General features: G+C 47.0%; 1 protein-coding gene across 1 annotated transcript in view; it reads left to right on the plus strand.

The window, feature by feature from the left end:
- The first annotated feature begins 20,235 nt into the window (after positions 1-20,235).
- Positions 20,236-27,000, plus strand: part of LOC119401841 (G1/S-specific cyclin-D2-like) — a 58,204-nt gene continuing 51,439 nt past the window's right edge. The window contains exon 1 of the mRNA XM_037668835.2: positions 20,236-20,679. Coding sequence (XP_037524763.1) covers positions 20,491-20,679 — 189 coding nt within the window. The 5' untranslated portion in view covers positions 20,236-20,490. The remainder of the gene's footprint in view (positions 20,680-27,000) is intronic.

The raw sequence follows: 27,000 nt of genomic DNA on the forward strand, positions 1-27,000 counted from the left end.
AGTGCGTCAGGAAGGTGAGGTAGATGCCCTATGCGCTTGTAGCTTTTGCCGACGTAAAACGTTTCTGAGGAAGCAAAGTGTCAAGCGTAAGTTGAACCTGTCAACAGCTAGATATAACAGGAAGCAATAACAAGGATTTAGCTGAGAAGCATTACTGAAAAACTTGATGTGGAAGCCGAACACGAATTTTAAAGAAACTGTAATGAAAACAGTGAAGTTAAGGCAGAAACATCTAGCAGGGATGTTAGAAACCTAGCGCGCTCTAACATGGGCGTCATTTCCGGCACGGAAACGACGGCAGTAAGTTTGGAACGGGCTTGCTGATGGACGAGTTGGTGCATCTTCACAAAAAGTATAAACTGTGCAAACTAGCGACCACATAGACCAGATACATACCTGCGCTTGTTCTTGTGTCTGGTCTATGTGTTCGTCAGTTTGCGCTATTTATACCTTTCTAGCTGTGACGTCAGTAAGTTCGCGGTGGGGCCAGGCGTAAATTCCTTTTGTGTCAAACGAATACCTTGCTCTCCACTAATACACCGCAGCTCGCGCTGCAGACAGTCCAAGCCTGGCTGAATGCAATGCAAGGCTGGAAGCAATTTTCATCACGAGATCACTGCTACCGGGAATCGCTAGCTTCCAGGCTACGTTGGTGAGTTGTTTACATGAATAGAGAGCCACATACAGCAAACACATATGAGTGCCCATACAGAAAAAGTAAGCTTCGAATAAAGCGATTTATCGGGTTAAAGTGACATTGACCTAGGAGTTCACTCTTCAAGCCCACAAAATGATTTTAACGGATAACGCAAAAGAGACCACTACAAGATATATAAAACTATCCGATTTATTGCCTACCTGGTATCAGATTGATCACGTGAACGCCAGATCTATACGAAATTTCACAACTGTGAAGATATATGCACTTTACCAGGAGAATAATCCAGCGAGGTAATATTGCATTTCAGGTACATGTCTGGAGTCGGTGCCCTCTTCAACACACGCAGAAACAGTAGTGCTATCGTCCTAATCACGCTGAAGGAACTGAGTACTAACAGTCCGGTCAAGAGACGACTGCACTACGAAAGAAAAGCGACACTATCACGGGCGCATCGGAGCAGTAATTCAGAGGTATAACCGAATGAATAGAACTTGTCTTTACTTCCATCATGATGTGAGACGGGTGATGGAAGATGAGATAGTATGAAGCATCTTCCGTAGCCATCATAGCATGTTACAAGTGCAGTAAAAACTAGTATATAAGTGATGATACTATCAAGAGAAATACATGCAGGAGTAAAGAAAACAGGTGTAATGCGTTGAAACCACCATCAAAATGCGTCGCCATGATCGGAAGGAATATTCGAAAAAGAAATAGGTGATATCACTGAGTACGAAATCGAAACGCTCAATCCTGCACATTAATAAGGAAAATATCGACGAAGAGACAATTACTCCAGGCTGCTGAATGCACTTGCGAAGCAGTTGCAACGTAGCGTTAAAGGCAAGCACGATATCGCGACTAAAATACGTAAACATAATGGCAAGGCGTAAAAGAAAGAGATAAGCGTACCCATAGAGTACAAAATCGAGAACATCAATGGTGTACATCGATAAGGAAAACAAACGTCAATCGACAAAGAAGTGGTCATGCTATGCGGCCGGATCCACTTGCGAAGCACTTACGTCGTAACGCTAACAGCAAGCGTGACGCCGTAAAAGTCTCGTAACCAGAAATAACGAGCGCTAACTACGCGTGCAAACACGACCAAACTGCGTTTGCGCGCCGCCAGAGCGCTACGTACATAGGTCCACCTGTACTACGCGCACATGATTGGCTCCGCACGTCACTTGTGGATGAAGCGCAACTGTTCGGGTGAGAACATCAAAACGAAAGTTCGACACCTTGCTGCACCGTAAAACCCACTTGTGCTCAGGCGTGCGTGCCGAACGAGCTGATGGGCCCTTCGCCAGCACTTAGCTCTGTGTATAACCACGTACTTCGTGCTTATGTCTGTGTGAAGCGGTGGACATGCTCAACGCAACAGCTTACTTACAGAAGGTGTCCCATCAGCAAAATAGAATCATGTGCATGTACAATACGGGGTTGAAGGAGCGTGTCCGAGATCGATTCTTTCCAATGCTACGTTGGCATCTTGTTTTTATATACCACACTTGTGTTTTAGAGTATGCAGCGAGATATCTTATCTCGATGCTGCGTGATTGAAAAATAAATATTAAACAAAATCTTCGAAGAAAATTTTTATGTTGAAGATCGGCACTGATTCGACAAATTTCCAATCGGGTTTTGCTGTTTATGTTTCTTGACTTTGCTGATCCAATGTTCAAAGTTAACATTGAAACGTTATTCGAAGAACGTTTCAGTGCTGACGTTCAGCATTGCTTTAGCAAAGCTTCAGTAGCTTTTTACTGTGGCCATTCCGTACAGTTTCAACAATGATAAAATTGTTCTAGAAATAATATACCTCAATAATGCTTAAACGAGATGTCATAAGTTCGTACTTCTCTATAAAATTTCCATTTATATTTCAGAACAAACTCAACGGGCTTTCAATTTGACCTCCTGACATTGAACATGGCCTGTTCAATAAATTCTCAACGAACCCAGACGCTGCGATACATGTTACTGATATTACTGCTTCGTAACCTCCAATGCACTTCCCGCGAAAACTAAGTCAACATAGAAAAATAAACATTGTGACTTTCTCTTTTGGGTCACGAAAGGACTCAGCTGGTGACATTAAAGTTAACACTACAATGCATGAAATTCCGCATGCAGTTATAGTGAATAAATTGATTAAATTATGCTCAATCACGGACTCGCGAGGCGTATATCAAGTTTGAAAATTTCGAAGATATGTAGATTAGCGTGAACCGTCTTCTGCCTCGCGGTCACGGGTAATGAAGCATCTGCCGGTCACCGTTATCTCCATAAACCTTGTAGATAAATGAAAAAAAAAGTTAAGAATCTTGTCGTAGTTCACAGTAACTATGAAACGCTGCTGATTCATCAGACGTGACTCATGCAACAAGTTATTCTTCTGTATAACATAATGGAGCGAAGTTTAGGGTGGGGTGAGAGTTCGCTTGGTCAAAATAACCGTTTTTGAGATTTTGCAATTGTCTGATAGAGAATTTCTTTATGTTTCAGAAAATTTATCGCGCCTTGGTGCTCGCGGTTTCAAAAATAATTCTTGGCCCTTTTTCTTGGACACGTTCACAGGAAATGTGGTTGTGCCCCTACGTGGTCTCTGCGTTTTTCTAAAATCAACATTTTTTATAAATTTGTGTGCTCTTCGATCGGAAACTATAGGGCATAAGGAAACGAAAATTCTCACATGTGTTAACTCGCGGCATTTACATAACTGGAACTAGAATCAGCAGCCTACATTCATTTGTGTTTTTAGTCTAAAAACCGTTCATAGGTGACAATTTTCATACATCGACCAACGTAAAAAAAAACTAAAGAAACGTAGCTTTTGTTATAGGTTCACAATTTTAGTTCCACTTTTGTAAAGCGTTGGTAGCTACCTTTGTACAAAACTGCAACGCTCTGCAGAGAGTACATCGTAACAAGAAAGTTCATATGTAGAAAAAGTAAAAAAAGAACAAAAATAAAAAGAGCACTAAATAAAATTTAAAAATAATTTGGAGCTCTAATGAAGCTGCGTCTATCTTTAAAGTTTTTTGCAAACTTTATATCTATAGCTTTTATTACCACTGCTCTACAGCCAGATTTTGAAACTCACTTTCAAAGTCTCACGCCACCTTAAAGTAACTGAGTGATTTAACCCATTCAATCTGGGTAGTGGAAATGAACTCTATAAGGAAGTCAGGTTTACTGCGAAGCTTACGACTCGTCGCAAAAGTCAAAATCCACCACACTATACTGCGAACTTTTGCTCAACGGCAGTTCAGACGGCTAGTTCATCATACGTGCACTGAATTGGCCATTTTCCGTGCCAGGCAGGCTCCGAGCACCATGTAGAGTTTTTCCATATCATGTGCCCTCCTCAAATATTTAAAGAAACTTGAGGTTCGCGATGACACCCATTCAATCGTTTTCCCAATTTCTAATATCTGTTCATACTAAGAACAAAACCTGTCAATTCAACTATCCCGAATCAATTTTCTTTCTAATTCCCTGCAATCATTTCATGACATATATGCTACAGAGCCGTTTGTGAAGGCGGTATTGATGAAGATTGTGAGTAAGGTTCAAATGAACAGAAACGCATATAATTAGAAAGGTGCAAAAATGGTTCGCTACCGGAAAGAGGCTCTAAAAAACCACAAGGCATGAGAAAGGCTTCTTCGGAAGCAGTAAGGCCCACGAGCTATGATTCAGTGTCAGCGCGATGGCAGAGACGGTAATGATGATTATATGGCAGACAGGCATGATGGTGTGACGTAACACGCAGTGCTTTTCTCGCACTGCATGCAACTTTCGTGACAGAACAGGTGCATTAGGCCTAACGATGCACCCGGTCAGCGCAGGCGCAACGTGCAGCGACACCTGGCGGGAAACAGCCACACGTTTACCGCCTCTTTAGCAAGTTCCCCGCAGACGAGGTTATCTAGTCGCGGCGCATACCGTGAACTGCACGAACGATCACAGCCTGCCGCAGTACGTAATAATTCCGCGCCCTCTTGTAACACAACAGCGGCATCAGCACAGCTTGCCAATCGCTCCGCGCTTAACTAGAAATGACAGCCATCATGGCCAATGTTGCGTGGAATGGCAGGCGGCGCTGCAGACAGCGCTGTCTGGTGCCGCCATTTTTGTTTTTCGCGATCTTCGCAGCCGAGGCAGACCAATGAAGGGAAGATCCCGTCCAACATTTTTGTACCTCCAGCTGTCGGTAAGCGAGATTGAGAAGCCCTATAGCTGGCAGCCTGAGGACAAATACATAACGGAGCAAATATTCACAGCACGGACGACGCTTGTGTCCGGTTCAAGAAAAGTCGGGAAAGTGCAGAACACATTGTAATGGTATGCCAGGATATTCACACAACAGTACCCGTGCAAGGCGTGTGAGCGCATCATTCAAAGGGTTTGGGATTCGAAGTAGATGCAAGTATTGACTGATCATGCGTTTGATATAAAGAAAAGGCGCTTGCAGTATTGGCGATAAAAAAAAGTTGAAAAGATCGATAGAGCCGTAATCGATGGAGCAAACAGCACATCGTAGAAATAGAAGCTCGTATGTCCCGCGAGAACAACAAATAAATAAATAAGAAAGAAACAGTACGCGTGATTGCAATGAGTGAGACGACACCTCATAGTAAGAAATAAAACAGGGCGACTACTTGGCGTCGCGCATTTCGAAAGGCGATGTTAACACAAATAAGCATCAACATTATTTGGGCACATAAGTGGCTATGTCAGCCCCGTTAAGATTTGCGCCAATTGTTGAACCAAACGTTTAGATTGTGCACAGCAGAAAATAATATCCCTTAGGGCCGCAGTGCAATACTAAAGGTAGCGGGCACTAGTAAGTGCGTGATATTAGGTTATATAAATACTAGCAAATACCTTTTAATCATAAAGTCTACTGCATCTGTGTAAAACTTGATCATCCGCTATTGTTTACGATTTTACGCGTCCTAAAATGGCTACATTACCAGCGGCAATCGTAATATATATATATATATATATATATATATATATATATATATATATATATATATATATATATATATATATATATATATATATATATATATATATATATATATATGCAGCGAGTTGAATGGTTAGCACTCTGACGAAACGCTGCACAGAACCTTCCGGGATCTGGCTATATGTAGGAACCGCTAGAAGTCAGTGCCTAAAAGCACATCTGCTTGCCTACTGCATGAAACGCGAAGCAGCTTGTATATATAGCATAAGCTTCGCAATGTACGACCGTTCTTTTGTTCTCATTCGTATTCAATGGCCTGCATCGACCGTGAAGGAGTGACAACGAATACCTCGTATAACTTTCTACACGAACACACGGCACCACGCTCAGTATTGGACGAATTCCGATACCCAATAAATACCAACACGCACGCCTGGAACCACAGAGCAGGTTCTCATCCAGTCAAGCGACAAGTGCTGGCAATCAAATGCGTCTAGCAGTCTCTCATGGATTTGTCCTGCTTTGTTTTTTTTTTCTGTGTTTTATTTTTTCTTGCTGCCATCGACACGGCTTCATGGTTTCGGCCGCCATAATGCTTTCGGTACGTCTATACGCCGTCTGCTGTTAGCCTCTGTCACGCATATGCATACGTGTTCCAGTAGACGAATGATGCGTGCGAAAGGGAAATAAGGTTCGGGGCAATGGGGGAGGCAACGTTGCGGTACCGACGCCATGTTGGTGACGCGGAAGAACTGGCCCGGAGCGGAACACCTGCCGTTCTGGCGGAAAATGGCCCGCTAGTGTCACGTGACCATCCCCACCGTGGGCCATTCGAGCGTAGCAGACTACGTAGAGGCTGACGACACACTGCCGCACACCGTAAACAGACTACACGTGGACATTTCTGTGTGTTTCTTCCATGCCACTTTAAAAACAGCCGGGAAGCTTTCCAAAATTAGAGCTATGCACAGGCCGTATTTCCGAGCCCGAGCCTGGCCCGGGCCCGCTGACTTTGTCGAAGGCCCGCCTGAGCCCGACGGCAAAGGGCTGCGAGCCCGCCCGGCCCGGCCCGACGTACGAAAAGACAATCCCGGGCCCGGCCCGGCCCGGCTTTTTGAAGGTTCGCTGCGAAAACAAAACATCGTTTTCCGGTAACTTGACATTTTATTGAGCATATCAAATATGATCAAACGACACACGACGAACAGTCCGTATTACACAGATTACAAACTGTCGTGCACAAACAGCAAGCAGTCCAACGATTCCGGCTTCAACGAAGCACGGGGCCTTTGCATTATGTAGCCCGCCGGACTGAAGTTACGTTCACTGCTTGCACTCGTCGCCGTAATTGCTAATATCTTTTTTGCCAGCCTGGCAAGCTTGGGATATCTCTGCTGCTTGTTTTTCCAGAAGTCTAAAACTTCAGATGAACAGGAGGGTGACTCCATAGAGAGATAACCGGAGAGCCCCATCTTTTGTAACTGCTACATTCTCACCACTGTCGCTCCACTCGCTGAACAACTGCAAGCATTGCTTTTTTTGTGGCAGGTTCTTCCTCACTTTGCCTACTGTCATCTGCAAACGAAGAAACAAGTTCTCTAACTTGCGCATGGACTTCGTCTCGTTCTTCGGCGGTCAGCATTCTGAGGTGCCGAAACTGAGGGCAGAGGAGCGTTACTATTTTGTGTTCAACGTTCAGTGACACTTTTTCTTTCAGAAAGTGTAGTGCACGTTCCTGCAGCCTTGCATTTTCCACCGCCATTGACGGAGAGCGAATGTGCGTATCCACATCTTTCTGAAGCCTAGCGAAGTGAAGAATAACGAGGTGCAACTTTTCTTCGAGTGCGCTCGTCACCTCAAAAAATGGCTGGAGAAGCGCAATGAGGTCTTGCAATCTGCCTTTGTCTATGCTGTTTGCAAGTTCAGAATTTCCGGACTCAAGTAGTCCTTCAATGTCATCAAGCTGACAGTGCACAGACTTTACCATTACAAGTTGAGAATTCCATCTAGTCGGAACCTCCTGGCAAACGGATTTGCTCAGATTGCTGGCCAGTGCGCTTTGCTTCAAGAACCTTACTACAGACTTAACGTTCTGTAGAGTTTCGCAAATTGATGGCACTTCGGCGGCAGTGAACTTCTCGCAAAATGTGTTGCGAAGGACCGTATTCAGCAAATGGGCGCAGCTGTTCAGTCTTTTGTAAGGCTGAAGAGCGGATATAATATTCGCTTCCTGGTCACTAATAAAAGTCACTCCGTGCAAAGCATCACTGGAAGCGCTGATCTTGGTGAAGCGCCGCTGCAACTCTTCGCGAATGTTCTCACCAGTTTTGCGCTCGTTCGGGAAGTCACATGTGAAAAGGACGTGAGAGTGCAAGTTCCATTCGTCGTCGATATAGTGTGCTGTTGCAGTTGTGTACGAACTTTTTCTATAATCATCCGTCCACATATCAGTGGTAACCGCACACCGGTGTTCTTTTATGGCTGCCGCAACTTCAGGCATTAGAGGTTTACGGACCTCTTCGGCTAGTTCGATCACCTTTCTGGACACAGTTGTGCGATGTGGAAGAATGTCCTGGATTTCGATACTGCCGTGACGAGCCCCAATGTTAATTAGCTCTTGAGCTGCTTTGGCAAAGCCGCTTCCACTGACCACATCGAAAGGTCGCATATCCTTGGCACAGAAATGAGCAATGGATACAGTTAGTCACTCCTTCACGGTAGCAGGAACGCTTGTTGGCTTTAAGAAATGTACAATACTTGTGTTCGTAGTGCTGGTCATGCCCCGGTGCCTTTGGAGATCGGATGTTCCCGTTTTCGATGAATCGTACGCCTGGAGGGAGCTGCACAATTTGCACTGCTCTTGTCCTAAAGGTGACAAAGTTTTACTGTCTACCACCACACGAAAGTTCTGCTACACCGCACTTTTCCCGTCAGTTTTTGGAAGCAGCCTGTAGCAGCCGGTCGAAATGCATCGCCTAATGGAATCAGCGTTTGGCACTTTCCATGCCGCTCTATTCATTGTCGATGATGATCAACAGGTCGATGTGAGCGCTTCACTATGATATATGATCGCCTTCACGGCTTCACGCCGCTCGATCGGGTCAGCCGCTGTAATCCTTCGCATGCGGATGGGTCCGTTACGTGCTGTACAATGCCAAAAATGAAGGCTCTCCACTATTTTAGAGTAGAAGAGAGGGAGAGATGAAGAGAAAGGCAGCTGCGGAGGTTGCCACAAACGAGCGACGTGCGCCTTAGAAAACCCAGCGTCGAATTACGCCGACGGAACACGGCGTGCCGTACATCGAAATCTGCTGAGCGAAGGTAGAGTACACTGTAGCGAAGGGACGGCGGGGACGGTGGCCTCGAGGCCCACCACTGGAAACGCCGGCGCCACCGTCGGCGTGACGTGCTTGGCAGGATCACGTGGTCTCAGCGGCCGCATCGGCTGCTTGTGGCGCACTGCCGCGTGCTTTGAAAATGAGTTTCAAGTCCCACATGCGCTGCGGTCTGTTCAAATTCGGAAGTTTTCTCTCATTTTCTACTCAATTGAAACCATTGTAATAGAGTGGCTGCCTCCGAAGGCGACGAACATGGGGCTGTACCGCTCGGTGCCGCAGTGCCACGCTTACGCAAAGGAGCCCAGTGTCAGCCTGCACTGGTAACTGCGGGACAAGAAACAGAGTGAAGGATGGGTTGTAAAGCTAAGTACCGGCAAGTAGCCATCCGCTACGAGTCTTGTGTGCAAGAAGCACTTCCGCGACGAAGACTTTTGTTACTGCGTCGGGCCTGCGATGTTCGGTGAGTAGCAGACAGCGCGCACTGAGACGATGGCTCGCGCGCTTCCCGCCGGCAAGTGAGGCTTATCTGCCACACGATGGTAAAAGCGCTACCTTTTACCACGTGCCATGCCATCTCAGAACCCTCCAATGCGACCTCTTGATCGTCGGCCCCGTGCTCAGCGTCCACAAAATCGGCTGCAGATACGCAAGTCATTGTTTATATACGTTAAATTAAAAAACGCACAGAGTCCCTTATGCATTCGTTAAAGATGACTAGAAGGCGAAAGCCATCTTCTTGTCACTCGATGTACTGATTCTCCCGCGCCCCCCTCCAAAAGCGTTCTGCACCTAACGCGGGTTTGCATGGCCTCCGTGACCGATCACGGAGGCAATGCAAAGTGACCATGATGTGTGAATACGTCATCATGTGACGTCACATTATGTGACGTCATAATGACTCTAAATATATTGGCGATCTGTGACGTCATGATGACGTCATATGGTGACACAATCACGTGACGAATATTTTTTGCATCACTCGTGTTGACGCCGCCGACGCGGGACGCCGACGGGCAACCTTCCCATTTGATGAGGCACGCATTGCTTCATAAGCTACATAAATTTTGCATTGCCTCTGTGATCGGCCCACCGGCCAACCCCATGTATTTTCCTGGAGCCTCATTTATTCACGTGGGAAAGATGCCACCCTGTTGGCGTTAGACACGACACTGCTGCCAAAATTGCTCGGGTACACGGCAAATAATTACTATCCTGTTTTGCGGCTGCTGGTTGCTGCAATACCTTCTATTTTATTCACCGCTATTTCAAGTTCATGTGGGTCCTAGTTCACAGCCGACGTTTGCAGAACAAGTCCGGCAAACGTTACTGTATTTTCTTTCTTTTCCTAGGCGTCGCATGCTACTACATGCTTGGTCTCGTAGACTGGTTCTCCTTCCACCAGCAATCTCGAAGTGGTGAAGCTTTGGTCTATGAATTTGTTGATGACAGAGAGCGGCAAGTTCACTGGAATGCAAACGGAACGATAATTAAGTAGCATTAAAAAAAAGGCGTCGCATTTGCTCACGTTTTGTGTGAGCACCAAACGAAACGAATGCGCTGAATAAAGAAACAGAAGCAGCGGCATTTGCCCGCTGAGAAGACCGATCAATAAGCATTGCGAGAAACTTGTCAAATGACATTGAAACGTACCTGAATTTAGACTGAAAAAGAAAAAAAAACACTGAATCGTCGGTACGGCAGATCACGAAGTTGCCATGCGCACCGAAGCCGCAGTTGTAAGGAAATTGTTTTTGAACTGCTCTGATAGCGTCCGCGCAACAGTAGTTGTTTGTTTACTCACAAATTCTCATATCTTGCGGCCTAAAGTTCACAGCGCGGTGTCAAAACGCGCTCGTAGCAAAAGCGAAACCATCAGTACGAACATACATGCAGACGCTCATACATGCAGAGGCACCGTCAAACGTCGCGAACCCGTGCGATCGCTGGCTTGAGGCTTCTTTCTGTTATGCTCCGTTTGGTTATACAGGCAGTCTACTCTAACGAGATATTTCACAGCTTGCACTCAGCGAGTGACTACCTTTCACGCAAGAAGCCGGTTCAGGGGTCTCCAACGCGGTGACAGAGTGACGCGGGTGCTCGGTTTTCTGCAAAGAGACAGCGACTGTAGAATATCTTGTGCTTTCAGTTCATCGAAAATGATTATTTTGACAGTAAAGAACACAGTTCATTTCGAAAGTACTTACAGAAATGCCCTGGAGGGCTTCCGCGAGGTGTTTTTGTAGAGCGCCGACAGCAAAACCTATGGGGAGCGCGCCGGCGGTAATCCTGCCTAGCACGCAATCGAGGCGCGTCCGACAGAGGGCGACTCCGTAACTCCTCGAGGCCAATACTGGGGATAGGGTAGCCACTCTAGACAGATTGCGGAGAGGCTCGGGCTGGAAGGCTGGGAGACGTTAAGGCCCGAACACACGTACTCGCTGCAGCGCGTCAACGCGTGACTTTTTGACGCGGCGCCGCGCCCTCTCCCTGTGGAGAGGGAGGGCGCGCAGCTTCGCGTAGCCGCGCGCCCTCTCTCCCCATAGGGAGAGGTCGCGGCGCCGCGTCAGAAAGTGACGCGTTAACTCGCTGCAACGCGCACGTGTGTTCGTGCGTTCAGGCGTCTGGCGCCAAGCGAAAGCTGTGCCACGGTTGCTACATAAAAAAAAGGCGGTCTAATGCGTTGCGCCGAAACGTCTCGGGCTAAGTTCGCGCGTTCGCTGTGGCGCTGTCCCCGCTGCTACGGGGACAGCTTGTGACGGAGAAGCGCTCTCGCAGTGTTGGCACGCGCGGCACTGACTTTATTCAGGCCGCAAATAATGCGTTTCCTAATTACACATATTTATATCATACGAAATATCGATTAAGTCACCGACGCGTACAGGTTGCTACAAGTGTAACTATTTTATAGAGTTGGCCTCAGTGCCCTCCATCGCAGTTGCCCGTGTGACCCTATCGCGCGGTGCGTGAGCAGGTATTGCATTTCTATTCGCAATACCCACGAACTATAGGTGGCGCGCCGTGCGATTCAAAATGGCGCCAGGAGGAGGGTCAACCCGTTTGTTAGCATAGGAGCGGATAGTACGTGCGGACGTACAGCCCGTGCCACTTGCACCGGATGAAGTCATGAGCTGCAATGAAATGGATATGAGACCAAAATACTTTCCCAAACCATGGAAAGTGCTAAGTGCTCGCCACCTGTTATTTGCTGCGGTGTGAAAGGCTATATTTCAGCGCCGTTACCGTGCGTCAACAATGCTTTGCGAAATCCTGTGCGTGCTACAGAAAACTGCATGAACTAGAACTGGCGGATGAACTGAACGGCTCTCCGAGGTACTACGTACCGAGCCTGCCGGACGGATTTGCCGCAGTAGTAAGGCCGCTAGCGAGTAGCGCACTCGCTGCTGCACGGGACCGCGTGTTTAACGTCGTGATGGTATAGGCAAACATATATTATGCCGTCGTCATTATGTGCGTAATCAGGAAGGCGGATTTACTTCTTCAACGCAACGGAAGCGTTCAAGATCCCATTCTAGTGTTGCAGGTTCGATCAGCACGATCGAAACATGAATATCGAAAAGAATGCACACGTACGTTTTTCGCAACGTCGAATTGCGAAAAATTCGTCGAACAACAATGCCGTTTGGAAAATCACGGTGAAGTATAGGAGAAGTTAGCCGAGAGGCGTAGATTGTGGCCTTGACTGCACGTTTCATCGCTCTAACTATTTCGCTTCGCTGGTCGAGCTCGAGCGTGTTGGCGGCATGCGGCGTTCCATAATATCCACAATAACTGCGCTACATGCAATGCTCAAGAAGAACTATGCTTTTATTTTGATCTCGCTCGGGGATATTATACATTAAATACAATCAAAGTGACTTACGAGCGTGAAAGAACATTAAAAGGGACGTGAAGTGCAACTCGCTCCTCGTGAGTTAGTAGCTGATCGTTCATCGTTGCGGTCACTCTCGGTGCTTGCACAGCCTTCTACGTCCTGTGAAAAATCATTGTCGTCAAGATGGTTTCTTTCAACATCACTCCTGAAAGCAATCTGAAGAATATCCTCCGCCAAACGACTTTGACAACTCCACGTCACCATATTTACAATTACAGACGTCTGGGCGCGGAGAACATTTTGATCTCAAACCAGTCACCAAGCAAATTGCTTGCAGTGTGCTGCCACCTATCAACAAACGTACAAAAACAAGCGGCGAAGCGCTGGCTACGAAACCAACACACTGGTGAACGCGACGGCGTTGAGAGCGTTCGCTCCACGAAAGGGGTGCAGCGGACGCGTCCTCGAATGACTGAAGCGTCGCTCGCACGATTGATAACACCGCTTTGCTGACAAAGGAAAGAGGCCCTATTTTAATGTATCGCTAACGTGTGATTGCTGAGGTATAGAAGAGCACATCGCGAGCCCGCCCGACCACCCGCGTACAATGTGATGGGATTCATGCACTACAAGAACACTGACGAATGCTGTATGGAAGTAAAACAGGGTGAGTTTCAACTGAAAATGTAAGCCGATAACATTTAACTAACCTACGTGGCTACAGAAAACCTCGCGAATATGATATGTGCACGCTGTGGGTTATCATTGAACGCGCGAGTTGCCACGTATTTTCACGAAAGCTTTGCGTCTCGCGAAGTCAGAATCATATTTCTCGTGTCACAGAGGACTCGGTTTGTTCACTGATGCAGGAAACATGCAAAGTCGTAGTGCTCCTTTCTTGCCAACGCGTTAACACTGAGGCTAGCCCAGCCGAACAAGGGAGCGACTGCGTAGTGCTGCCATTTTTTCGTCGACTAACCCTCCTCGAGAGGACACTCCTGAATTCCGCTTGGCGGCGCGACAGTCTACGGGCATTGCAAATATCGAGCGATTTTTTCACACATTGAAGGGAATCTTCTTATTGCCCTTTTTACCGGGCTTGGCTGGCGGAGGAAAAACGGAACGCGAGACAGCCGGCGAGTCACATTCACTCTTCTTGCGTGCTGCCAGAGTTCGCGTAGAGTAGTTACGAGTCAAGGCCAAACCCCATATGCGCCAAAATGCACGCGACCGCCACAAGCGACGAAACGGGCCGTTCGCGCGATGTACGTATCGCGTGGTCGAAGTCGCGCGATCGCTCGGTTTTTTCACATTTGGAAACCGTCGCTCATCACCCGGAAATCACAAAACAGCCGAACCGGATGTATATCAGCGACGTACTAAGCACATCAGCTGTACACCAACAAATAACGTAATAATTATGCCCATGCATATAAAAAATACTGCGAGACAACGGTAAACGTTTTACGTGCCAACATGCAACAAATATTTTATTTGCATTGCATACCTGCGACAGCGCGGCACTCTTGCTATACAAGTAGACGGCCTCATGCCAGCAACAATGGAGTTCGCTCGCCAAAGCAGTCACATGTATGGGGTATGCCCATGCAAGCGTCAGCTTGCACAAAGGCGATCTACGTCGGGTCGCACGTCGCAGTCGCGTGCATTTTCACTCATATGGGATTTGGCCTTAAATCTAACGCGAACAGTCGCGTGGCGTCGTCACTGGCTCAGGTGGTGTTACTTCTCTGTTTGTCGGAGTGCCACAGAGGCAGTGCTTTACCTGCTCCCCTTTTGTTTAAAGTAGCGAATGGAAAGAAAAAACGGTAAAGGGCGGTCACGGAAAAGGCGCTGTATGCGTGCTGGAAAACAATTCGCGCTCATTCTCTATATTTCGGGCTTGAGCGCCGGGCCCGAGCCCGGCCCGGGCTCGAGGTGAAAATACGCCGGCCCGCCCGAGCCCGGCCCGCGGGCAGGGTCGGGCTCGGGCTTTCGGGCTACCAGGAGCCCGTGCACATCTCTACAAGTTCCCACACATTCTGTGTCGGTCTTCAGTAACACAAGTAGCGGTAACATGGAAAGAAAGAAGTGAGCGCGCACGGCGAAAACTCACAGGATCCATTGTGCATTCGCCTAAGACGACTCGAACGCGAAAGTCATCTTATTTTTTCTTCTCAGTTGATGTGTTGATCCTACCCCGCCCCTATCCTAAAAGGTTTCTCCACCTAACGTGGCTTTGCACTGCCTCCAGGATCGGAGGCATTGCAAGCTCTCTGCACTTCACCCGCTTTTGCACTGCCTCCGTGATCGGCCCACCTTTGACCAAGCGACGATGTCGTGTGATCACGCCATAACGACGTCAAGATGACGCCACAATTATTGCGAGTTCTGACGTCACGATGATGATGTCATATGATGACGTCATCACGTGATGATTTTTTTTTCTCATCACTAGTGTTCACACCTGCGGTGGTCGACTTTCTCGTCTGATGAGGCATCTGAGTCTTTCGCTTTAATATGCAAAGCGCCTCATAACAAAGGCCCGTACCGGCCTTATCATACTGTTCTCCTTCATCCTGTAATGTCCTCCACCGCGGTGGTCTAGCAGTACAGGGCTCGGCTGCTGACCCGAAGGTAGCGGGTTCGATCCGAAGGTCGCGGGCAGTGTTGCGGAGTGGGCGCCTTCATTCCATTCCAATTCCTTTCCGGGGAATTATAACTTACCACACTTCCATTCCTTTCAATTCCTCGGAATGAAAAGACTTAGCCCATTCCCACTCCGGGAATGGTCGGGCAGCTCAATTCCATTCCTGTAATTCCTCAATGTAGGAAAGGCGCCTTGATAGTTTTATCGAGTTAAGAATGAACATAGAGGTGATGTCATCAGATGCATTAAGAAATGGAAAAAGTACACAAAAAACGTTGTTACCAAGGTGAAGTGATAGTAGCTTGGTGACATATCTCCTGCAGTACAACCACCCTACTAATTCCCATAGGGACAGTTCTCCCGCTACCTGTAGCATTTGCATGGTCAGCGAGTTTGAACGAATGGTGATATTCACATTGTTTAAGTTTAAATGTGTGAATGCTAAAATGGCGACATAGCGTATTTTTATGCTGACAAAAGTAGTGTTCAAGAAAACTAAGCAGTTCTACCGTGCGTCTGGAGCGACTAGACAGCGGCACAGTATTCCAAAAGGGGGGGGGGGGTGATTATGAGGTGAGCGCTTTTTCGAATATGCGTCCGAGTCACCAACGGCGACAGAACCACAAACAACGAATTGAAGGGTGGGGAGTCAGCAGGCACTTGAGGCGCCGCCGAGTGAGTGAGTGAAATACTCGTAACTTTATTGGGTCCTCAAGGGGAAAAAAATCACAAGGCGTAAGTGAGGGGGAGGGGGGGGTTATACCGCCGCCGTAGTTCCACACGACGGATACCAACGGCACAGAACCGCAGTTATGTGAAGAGTAGACACAAACATCGGAGCAACACAGTCTACATAAGGACAGAATTGTGGTAGGTGCGTTGCTTATAAATGTGCGGTGCTTGTAATCAGTCAAGCCATTTTGACCATACTGCTTTATTGTTAAACTTGAGGCTCTGACTTACTAATGTGTTTCAAAAACAGCGCATAGACGAAAACGTGCTCTATTTTCGAAAAAGACCCAATTCCATTCCCATACCATTCCGTGCAAAAGGCGCTTAATTCCAATCCCATTCCATTCCTCCAAGCGTTGTCCCCATTCCATCCCCATTCCATTCCGGGATCGCGAAAATGTGGAATGATTCCGGAGTCATTCCGATTCCGTAGTGGCAACTCCGCAACACTGGTCGCGGGTTCGATCGATGGAGGCGAAATGTTCGATGGCCGTGTACTGTGCGATGTCAGTGCACGTTAAAGAACACCAAGCGGTCAAATTTTCCAGAGCCCTCCACTACAGCGCTGTTTCCACTTTAACCAATTCAGTTACCTCCACTACGGCGGCCCTCATAATCATATCGTGGTTTTGGGGCGTTAAATTCAAACCATTAATATTTTGCTGTAATGTCGACTTGCCGTCCTTTTAATCATTCGCGTGATTTCTCGTAGGCTACTTTCTAGAATCCTAATTGTTTTCGCTAGAATGTCTCCATTGACGCACAGACGCGGCGCGAATGTATTTGATGTTTACCTTGTTGTGCTTCATCGTTTTGTGATTGATAAGCGCTTCCGCAGTAAATGTATACAGGTGCACGCGTGTTTACCGGTATGCGGAAGCTTGTAATATTGTGAGAAGGATAAACGCGTCGCAGTTTCCCTCACCAATGACGGCACCGCGTGCGTCCTCGCTGCAGTGTGACATTTTCGAAACTCGCAGCTACCGCGTTTACCCATCTAATACCCGCACTACCTTCGAGAAAGCATTGCTGGATGCGGGTCTTACATGACCGAGTCGTAGCTTCCTCGCTGTTACGAAGGGGATAATTGTGCGGCGTGGAGCGACTTAGGAGCCAATGCTTAGGAGTCAACCATTGTTGGGATCAAAATTTGAAGTTTATTGATACAATGTCAATTCCAACATTATACTAAGCGTCTAGAATAAATGAGGCCTGTCTTTACACCTTACGTTAGGGCTTACAGCGCTTGTGTGGGAGGGGGGGGGGGGGCAAGCTGAAAGTGCCGGCCCGGTCCAAGGACTTCCAGCCGTGACTTGAGGATACCGCCATCAGCATTGACGGAAGGTGGGACGGGACAGAATTTTTAATCCCTTCTTCCCCCCGCCTCGGCCGAACCGCCGCATTAATCTTAAATGAAGTTCATTCATTCATTCATTCATTCATTCATTCATTCATTCATTCAAATGTCATGTATACAGTGCGAGGACTCTCCTTAGCGCGTGTAATGTTGCGTGGCAAAAGAGTAAAATCCCGCCAGGCGTCTAAACATGTGAATTGCACAACCAGCGGGTGGTTTAAACGCCCACCAATAACAAAGCGCTGCATGTTTAATCATCGTCGGCAGCGTAGGTTCGCCTGTTGCCTTACGCATATTGGGTACTTTTCCGATTCACAAACGGAAGAATTGTGGCGTAGTGGGCACTGCGGCTGACTGCGGCCATTGTTATGCGCACAGACGTTCGTTTCCTTGTGGCATGGTTGAGGCACGCACCGAGAACCGAAGCTAGGCTATAGCATTTGAGAAGGCGATGCGCACGGGGCTCGATTATGCTATCGCTTTCTACTCTTGAAGGCGAAGCTCAAGCGTCCTCCAAGTTTTTGCTGAATCTTATGAAAAAATTCGGCAGATCCCACGTACCGTGGGAATCGGTGTTATGCGAAGCATGCGCGGAATGGTGACCGTGGCGTAATTTTTCCCATTTAGCGAAACTTTACGGAACGACGCTCGAGAAATGTGGAAGTGGTATACACACACACTCATATGTTGAAGATTCGCATATGAATTATATAACCAGTTGTTTAATGTTGCGGAACGATGCCAACAGCAGCATGGTTGTCACCAACGCCGGACTCGGTAAGCTGCTATGTAGTGCTTATATTCTTCAATACTGGATAGCGCGAATCCGAAGAGCACAAAGAAGAAACACATATGCACAGGACAGGCGTTACTTGCAACGAAGCTTTATTCAAGAAAGTTCCCCTGGATATACACACAGCCGAGTGGCACGCGCAGGCAGTGCACTGCACGTGCGTTACAGTCACAGTTGCAGTTGTTACAGTTGCGTTACAGTTGTTATACTTGTCCGTTTTGACGGGGAACGCAGGCATGTTTCACGAACCCGTGTGTACGTGTAGAAGGGGTTCTCGACAGTTCTTGAACAAGGTCATCATCACCGTGATCAGTGAGCACCAGCAGCTGGACCGGACTTGTTAATCGGATCCGTTCGTGATCGCGGCTACGAGGGGTTTAAGTGTAGAGAAGTGCGAGGTGCAGTACAGCTGGTGGAAATCCTGGATGCCTCTCACGATGCAATGATCTATGATGCCTCCTGTCCTGGACGTGGCAGCGAGTTCATTTGATGCCCTGTTCGCATTCAAACCGTCCTTCACGCAGTGTAAAGATCAGGCTTTGTTGGGTCTTGATAAATCAATGTTGAAGTCACCGGTAATGATGAGACGCCTGGTTTTCTCGGCAGATTTATTATAGGAAGCATTGACCCCGGTTTTTGCGTATTCAACGTGGTCCACGTTGCGGACCACGTGAACGAATGCATGATAGTTGAGTGTCTTCCAGGGGTGGTATGTCTTCAGTTTCCTCGCTTTCCTTGCGTCCGCCGCTGTGGTGTAGCGGTTACGGCGCTCGGCTGCTGACCCGAAGGTCGTTGGTTCGATCCCGGCCGCGGCGGTCGCATTTCGATGCAGGCAAAATGCTAGATGCCCGTGTACTGTGCGATGTCAGTGCACGTAAAGAATACCAGATGGCCCAAATTTCCGGAGCCCTTCGCTACGGCGTCTCTTATAATCATACCGTGGTTTTGGGACACAAAACCCCAACAATTATTATTGTTATCACTTTCCTTGCGTGTCAATGTGTGTGTTCACAGTTACTGCGTTGGTTGAGACTTTGTCTCACCTGTGGCACATACCCGCATAACATGAACTCTGGTATGCGGGTATGTGCCACAAGTGACTGAGAGAAAGGGTTTCATGACGTACGTGACAGGTATTTTGCGTTATTCACGTCATGACCAGTGAATCGTGGTTGTCATACACTGATCTCCTGCTGTGCCAATTTTGTTATATTACAAGTTAAGGAGATGACCAGGAGAGCACCCAGACGTAGGCGGCTAGATAGATAGACAGACAGAAACGCCCAAAGTGCCTGAGGTTCGCTAAGAAATGTTTCGCATTGAAATGGCTTCGGCTCTTTCACGCTTACGCTCATCAACATGTCTGTATCTTAATGCTCTTAAAACACTGTGTTACTCAGCAGAGGTGCTCAAAATTGCGCTTCTTTTAATGCCAATGTTGCCCAGGACCCCCTCCGACAGACGCTGTAACCCCGCGCCGTCAAATCTCGCACGTCCGCTCGCATCAGCGCGAGACGCAAATTCAAATTATCCCGCCGCGCGCGCGCGCCCGACCCCTGGTTTTTTTGTTTTTCGCATCACGCACGAATTATTTCACGCAACGCAAACGCGTGCGCCATGCTTGAAAGGCATTCTTCCATCCCCGCTTTGTCGTCCATTTCACCACCCGTCCGCTGCTCCAATCACCAATCTCCTTCTCACCACAGCAAGCAACGGAACCACTCTTTCCCAAAAAACTCAAAAAGAAAAGGACGCGAATACAACGGCAGCGCCACCACACCGCCTCTCCCCACGTCCTCGCTCGAAAAAAAACAAAAAAAGTTTGCGGCGAAGCAGCAGTCGTCGCGACTCACTCTACTCTCCGCACCTCACTCTCACCGACTCCGCAAAGCGGCGCGCATTACGCGTGTGTCGTTAGCGTCACTTGGATTCGAAAACCTCAGCTGTCTCTCGACGGCATTACGACGTGTCTACGTGACGGCGTGATCGGCAGCCGCTCGTTCGGTTAATCCCGTCTCCAATTTCCAAGCCTTTAATCGGATTAACTGCCACAACTATCAAGCTGGCGCCGACTACGCTTAACGCGCTGCCCGCTAGTCAGTCGCCAGCGGCTACGTTGGATGCCGATTGCTTAGCGCTGATATGCATGGAGACGCCGGATTTCGGGCAAATAGCGCGGGCTTCCTACGATTCGGCCATAGTTGGCGATGCCGGCGTCATGGAAAGACTGATCGCACTGCAGGAGCGGTATACGGTCACCTGCGACTACTGTGCCCGGGTTCAGACTGAAGTTCAAAGTTTCATGAGGAAAACGGTGGCCCTGTGGATGTCAGAGGTAAGAGTTGCTTAAAGTTACTCGAATATTGCGGTTACTGTGTTAACGTAATTGCTTCTTCACGAGACGATCAGAGCCGGTATCGCCGCAAATTGAAGTATCATGATTCGACGCGAGTGCCAACTGGTTAGAATGACGTTTCTGTATTCGGAGCTCGCCTTCACGTATTTGAGATTGCCTCGTACCTAATGTCTATATTTCATTTCTGTATAATTTACGAGCTCGGGAACACTGCATCGGCAAATTAAAAGTTTATTTGATCATCAACGTGATGTTCGTACTTAGTTAACGTAGACTACGAAGCTATGCCTGACGCGGCAGCGGCCACTTTTGAAGACCTTTTTTTGACCGGCAAGTAGTTTCAAAAATTTTGAATATTGGTAACGGATTCCTTGTCGGTTGTTCGCAGTTGAAGTTGTGCAAGAACGCTTTTGGCTGGCCTGCCTTTGACTGTACGTTCTTTTAATCATTTAGCAAGGCTACGGTGTTTCGTGATCGTTAAGAAAGCCTTACCGCGAACTTTGTTTTAGGAGCGGGGGAGGGGCTTGTCGTTAACGGCGTGATTTTTTTTTAGGTGTTAGTCCTTATCGCCATTGTTAGTTAATTCCGTTCGCCTTAGTGAACGTATAGTTCGGTTAGTCTTGCGCGACGTTACCGTAGTGTAAGGTTGTGCGGTAGGAGGCTTTAAAGCAGCTGACTACGAAACTTTCTTGATGTCGGTCGATCTGACGCCATAACTTCTGATATTTTTTGAAGATGTACTGGCCTTTTTTTTTTCATTTGCGGCGTTTTCGCTGACGGAGTCTTTTTACCTTACTTTCAGTGCTTGCTTTAGTCAAAACGATTTCCTTGTTACTGCGTCATAGGTCGCGCGCTTTAATGCCATTGATCTCACATAGACTTTTTCCATGCAAGTTAATGGTACAATTTTTTTTGTTTTATTATCTCTCATTAACACTAATGCCTCGTGTATTTCACTACGGTTTAAAACTCTCGAAAGCTAGATCGGGAAATTCCATTGTTTGTCAGTCCTTTTCTTTTGACGTCGGCCATACTGAGAATTCCTTGACGTCGGGAACGCAGTCGTCATTCAGTTTACGTAAATTTGATTTCAATAGTACATCCGGCGGGCACCGCCGTCGCTTTGTGGACTTGATGAGCATGTTAATTAATACGAGTTTCATTACCACTAGGGTCGTAATGATTCTTAGTTTGGTCGATAATAACCGTCCCGGGTAATGACGCTTAGTTACAAAAGTTCAAAAGTTGAATCGTAACGCCTCGAGTACTTTAACTGTTCACGTACTCTGTACGGCGACTCTCATCGAACGAAATGGTGCGTCTTGTTTTTCGATACGTTGACGGGAACGCGCTTACGTATGGTAAATGTTGACGATGGTTTCGATCGCGTTGTTTGTCAGCATCGTGTGACGTGAAACTGTCTGACGTCAGTCCGCACGTCACTTGTTGGCGCTCTATTTTTAGTCTTCCTGTTCGTTTTTGTTTTTATGGTCTGCTTTTTATTGCAACAGCCATTATATGGACACTCCTGGCGCATTTTCGCCGTCGCCGTCATGTTCCGTGAAAAGTTGAAATTGATAACATCGCGACGCGCTTCCTATCTTTCATGTGCGAGTGAAAGCGAGCTATTTATTTGCATGCCCATCAGCGGGGCTACGACAGTTCACTCCTTTAATAAAACACATTCAGGTACAAGGTTCGCTCTACGAATTCTAGCTTGTTCTGCCCAGTTCAATGTGTCGGTCGTTCCCCGATATATTATTTGCATATGCCTTGAGCTTATGCTAATTGGTGCCTTGGCCGCCTTGAAGAGCTGACCGCGCAGCGTTGTCGCCGTGTTCGTTCCCTATGGCGCCGCATTGACTGGACGCCACAACCTGCAGCCTGAAGGCCGCCCACAACGCTGCTTTTTATTTAAAAAAAAAAAAAAAACTTTTTTTTACCTCTTGGTTTTCGAAAGTTTTTCACCACCACCATCGGCCAGTTACGCGCCGTGAAAACCGTCGAATAGCAAGGCCTTGAGCGCACGAGTGTAGTCGAAAAAAGCGTAGTCTCATTACGAGCATTACCTTGATGCCTTGCTTTTATGTGAACATTCGTGGTCGGTGTCCATTTTAATTCTCCTCATCTCGAACACCGTCATCATTACGTGCGTCATCATCATTAGGCACCATTATAATTTCGTTTTATTCATTACAGCGAAAGTGTCTTTGTCTACCCTGTGCCGCTGTCGTTGTCGTAGTAGTAGTAGCAGTAGTAGCATTGTTAGTAGTAGTAGTAGTAGTAGCAGCATTATTAGTAGTGGTAGTAGTAGTAGCAGTAATAATTGTAGCAGTGGTAACAGTATTAGTAGTGGTAGTAGTAGTAGCAGTATTAGTAGCAATGTTAGTTGTAGCAGTAGTAGTATAGTAGTAGTAGTAGTAGTAATAGTAGCAGTTGTAGCAGCAGTAGCCACGCAGGTCACGTGACCATCACACAATGCTAAGTGCATTCACACACAGTTCTAATTGCAGTCATCACACAAAGCTAATTGCGCAACGAGTGTGCTGTTTAATGCTTCCCACCCACTGCAAAGTGCTCAACCATAATTCTTCATCGTCATCAGCCGCATGCAGCATCAACAAAGTGCACAAATACCCTACACATTGTAGCGGGTAACCCGTTTATCCGCAGAAATACTAATAATGGCGTAGTGGGTGCTGTCCTACTTCAAAAAATTTATGATTTATGGCGTAGTCGATACCTTGCGGAAAGCCAAAACTTCAAAGACAGTTCGCCTTGCCCCAACACGAAGCTGCGCTAATATTTTCCATTAGGCAGCATCGTAATCGTCGGTGAATTAGATGCGAAGTATCTTATAGCGGAGTTGAATCCGGTGGTGGTGGTGGTGTGCGGCGTGACCACCCTTACTGCGCATGCGCATACCCTCTCCACTTCCCCTCTCCACTTCTACGCTCCCCTCCCCCTCTCCACTTCCCCTTTCCATTCTTCCTCTGAAACGCGGGCTAGACATGCCGAAATTCTCTCCTGCGCAACGCCGCGATGAGCACCAGCGCATGCGCGTCCCCTCCCCCTCTCTCTCCTCTCCTTCGCTGCCCCCCTCTCTCACGCCTGCCGACCGCGATCCCCGCTCGCCCTGTGAGAATTAACGGCCAGGCTAGAGGGAAGACAACACGCGCGTAGCGTTCCTCTTCGCGTTCCACGACGCGAGGTCGGTAGCATGCCGAAAGAACGCCAACGGAACGCGATCGTGCAAGTGCTCCGGCTTCGCATCGCCTCATGGTCCCCTTTAGCGGGAAATGGTGTAATTTTTTCTTTCTCTATTCACTCCCTCCTTTGGTCACGTGTCCTTTGAGACACCAGCAAGACATGCCGACGGCTCAGGCTCGACTTAGCTCCGCTGTTAACGAAATTGATTGTGAATGCGCAGGAACAGAAAGAAAAAAATGAACAATCAGGGGGAAAAGGTTTCCTAAAATTATCATTAAATTTCTCTGACGCCACTGACAGGATCATAATTAAGGCGCTTCCGGTCGCCCGTTGACGCATTCTTCTGGCGTGATATCGATGTCGTGTGTTTTATAGGCGATTGGTTCCTATAAGTGATTTGTTTCTGAGAAGGATTGAAGTGATTAGTCACTCTGGTGTCCTATACCGTTTTCCACGAATACAGCTGGCCGTATAGGAACGAAAACAAAGTGGCTTTAAAAATATTCACGAAACAGCGATTATCGGCTGCACTTTCGAAACCTTTGAATCCATTCTTACTTCGTCAGTTTCTCCATATTTAGCCCAGACGTCAACGCCTTTATTGAACAGCATTTCTGGCACTCGATTCTGTTCGAACTGTGACGCAGCTTATGTGTCGTCATTTCAGTGCGCACCTTTAGCTAAACGTGTTTTTGTTTTGAAACGAAAACATCGACATTCCTCTGAGCGAGATTGAACCTTAAGTTTTATGATAATCACTTGCTTTTTTGCATTCCCGACCATATGGCTTGTGTAGCCACACGTCGAGGATATTCAGCTGGTCTATGCCTCCAATATATATATATATATATATATATATATATATATATATATATATATATATATATATATATATATATATATATATATATATATGTATATATAAATGAGTTGAAAACCCTCGGTTACAACAAGAGAGCAAAGCTTTATTCGACGTTTCGGCCGGAGTCCAATCTTCATTCGTTCCTGATGGAGACCGGACTCTGGTCGAAAAGCAACGTCTAATTAAATAAACATTTCCTGCCTTGTTGCTGATACCGAAGACCCTCTTCAGCGGCCCCTTCACCGCGATGTACTTTTTATACATACATACATACATACATACATACATACATACATACATACATACATACATACATACATACATACATACATACATACATACATACATACATACATACATGCACACATACATACATACATACATACATACATACATACATACATACATACACACATACATACATAATCCGGGGTCTCCGGAATAATTTCGGACACCTCGGGTTCTTTAACATGCACCTTTAAGTGCATAGGTGTCTTTTTTGTTTCGCATTTTGCCCGCATCGAAACGTGGTAGCCGTATCTGGGAATTGAACCGACAGATGGGAATACTAACCAGTCAGCGGTGGAGCGGTCACCAAGCAATGGTGACAACAACTCTTTCATTTATTTTCTGTTTCAATAAAAAAAAAGAGACGTTTCGAACTTTGGCGACGAAAAGCAGAGGAGATATCAACGATAGAATAGGAGTAGCAACTAGTGTGTATAAGTAACTAGTTCAACATAAAGAAGTTTGAGGCTTGAAGAAGAACAAAAAAGTACAGGAAACGATACCCAGATTACTAGACTACCGCATATGAAATAACGTGCAGTTATAATAAACCGGCCAGGTCTACACTTGTGACCGGCGAGTTTCCATAGGATACCATTGAAGCTCGTCATATCTAATTAGGTTTAATCGATGAACATTTTCCGGCTCTTTAGAAGTCAGATTCATTGCTGACAACTTATTTCATCAGACTAAAGCAACAGTCTCGTTCCTTTAACGGCTGGCTATCTACCGCCGGCTGTCGCTCCGTGGTGTCTCGAATTGAAACGATTTTAAGAACGTATGCGGCGATCAGGTCGCTAAAGGCCAACTGCGGCGATTTTTTGGCCATGTCAAAGTAGAGGTGCTTTTATGTTCCTGAGACGCTCCTGTTACGGGCCCTATAGCAGAAATACTCGGCAAATTGGAGAATAATTTTAAATAAGCAAAAAAGCCCAACACCGAAACCGAAACCCAACCAGGTGTACTGTCTACGTATGACGTAGACGTTGTTACGAACGAACCGGAAGTCGTGCAAGGCATGCTGGTCATGCCGGCGCGGAGTATGAAAACTCTGACAGCCGGGACGAGCAGGCGCACAGTGGAGAGGTGAGCACGCCGCGCATCAGCTGTAATGTCTGCGACTGACAGCGCCGCGTCTGATACTGAGTGTCTCGGCCAGCACAGCAGACGCTCGCTCTAGCGGCCGAAGTTAGCGGTGCCCTCGGCTGCGTCACTTCCGCCGCCTTCCCAATACTGACGTCACAGACGCAATGTTGCCAATAATTGTGGGAAGCCAGGAGGGCGTTTGCAGACAATCTTTAAAATTCATTTGCAAACAATCTGCGCATGTCTCAAGCCTGTAATTTGGCATAAATGAAGGAAACGTGCAAAGGAACATACCCAGCGAATTTCATTGAGATCCATCGACCTCGAAAAATCGCCGGAGTTGGCCTTTCGCGGTAACAAAAGGCGTGTCGTAACGTCATGATCACTTTGACCATTAAATGACCTTGTCACTTAAAGATACAAAGATACGAAGGACAATAAACTCAGGAGGATGAAAAAAGAAGGGGGAGGGGATCGCCGCCGGGGACCGAACCCACCGGTGGCGCTTACACGTTCGCTCCCTCCTACTAGTTTTCTAGCCCGATATATATATATATATATATATATATATATATATATATATATATATATATATATATATATATATATATATATATATATATTGTATGACTGTCGTACGCTGCAGTTAGAGGAGGCAGCAATAAATTGGCTCGTACTGAATACAGCTGGCGCGAGGCGCTGACATTGATTTAATTATTTACGGCGCTTCACGTGCCAGAACTACATTATGAGTAGCGCCTTGATAAGTGGCTCCTTATTAATTTGGACACCTGGGTATGTTCCTTTTATTGCGATAGCAATTATATGGACAGTCTCGGCTGAATTTTGCCGTC

The sequence above is a fragment of the Rhipicephalus sanguineus genome, chromosome 8, assembly GCF_013339695.2.
Source record: "Rhipicephalus sanguineus isolate Rsan-2018 chromosome 8, BIME_Rsan_1.4, whole genome shotgun sequence".
Lineage (NCBI taxonomy): Eukaryota > Metazoa > Arthropoda > Arachnida > Ixodida > Ixodidae > Rhipicephalus > Rhipicephalus sanguineus.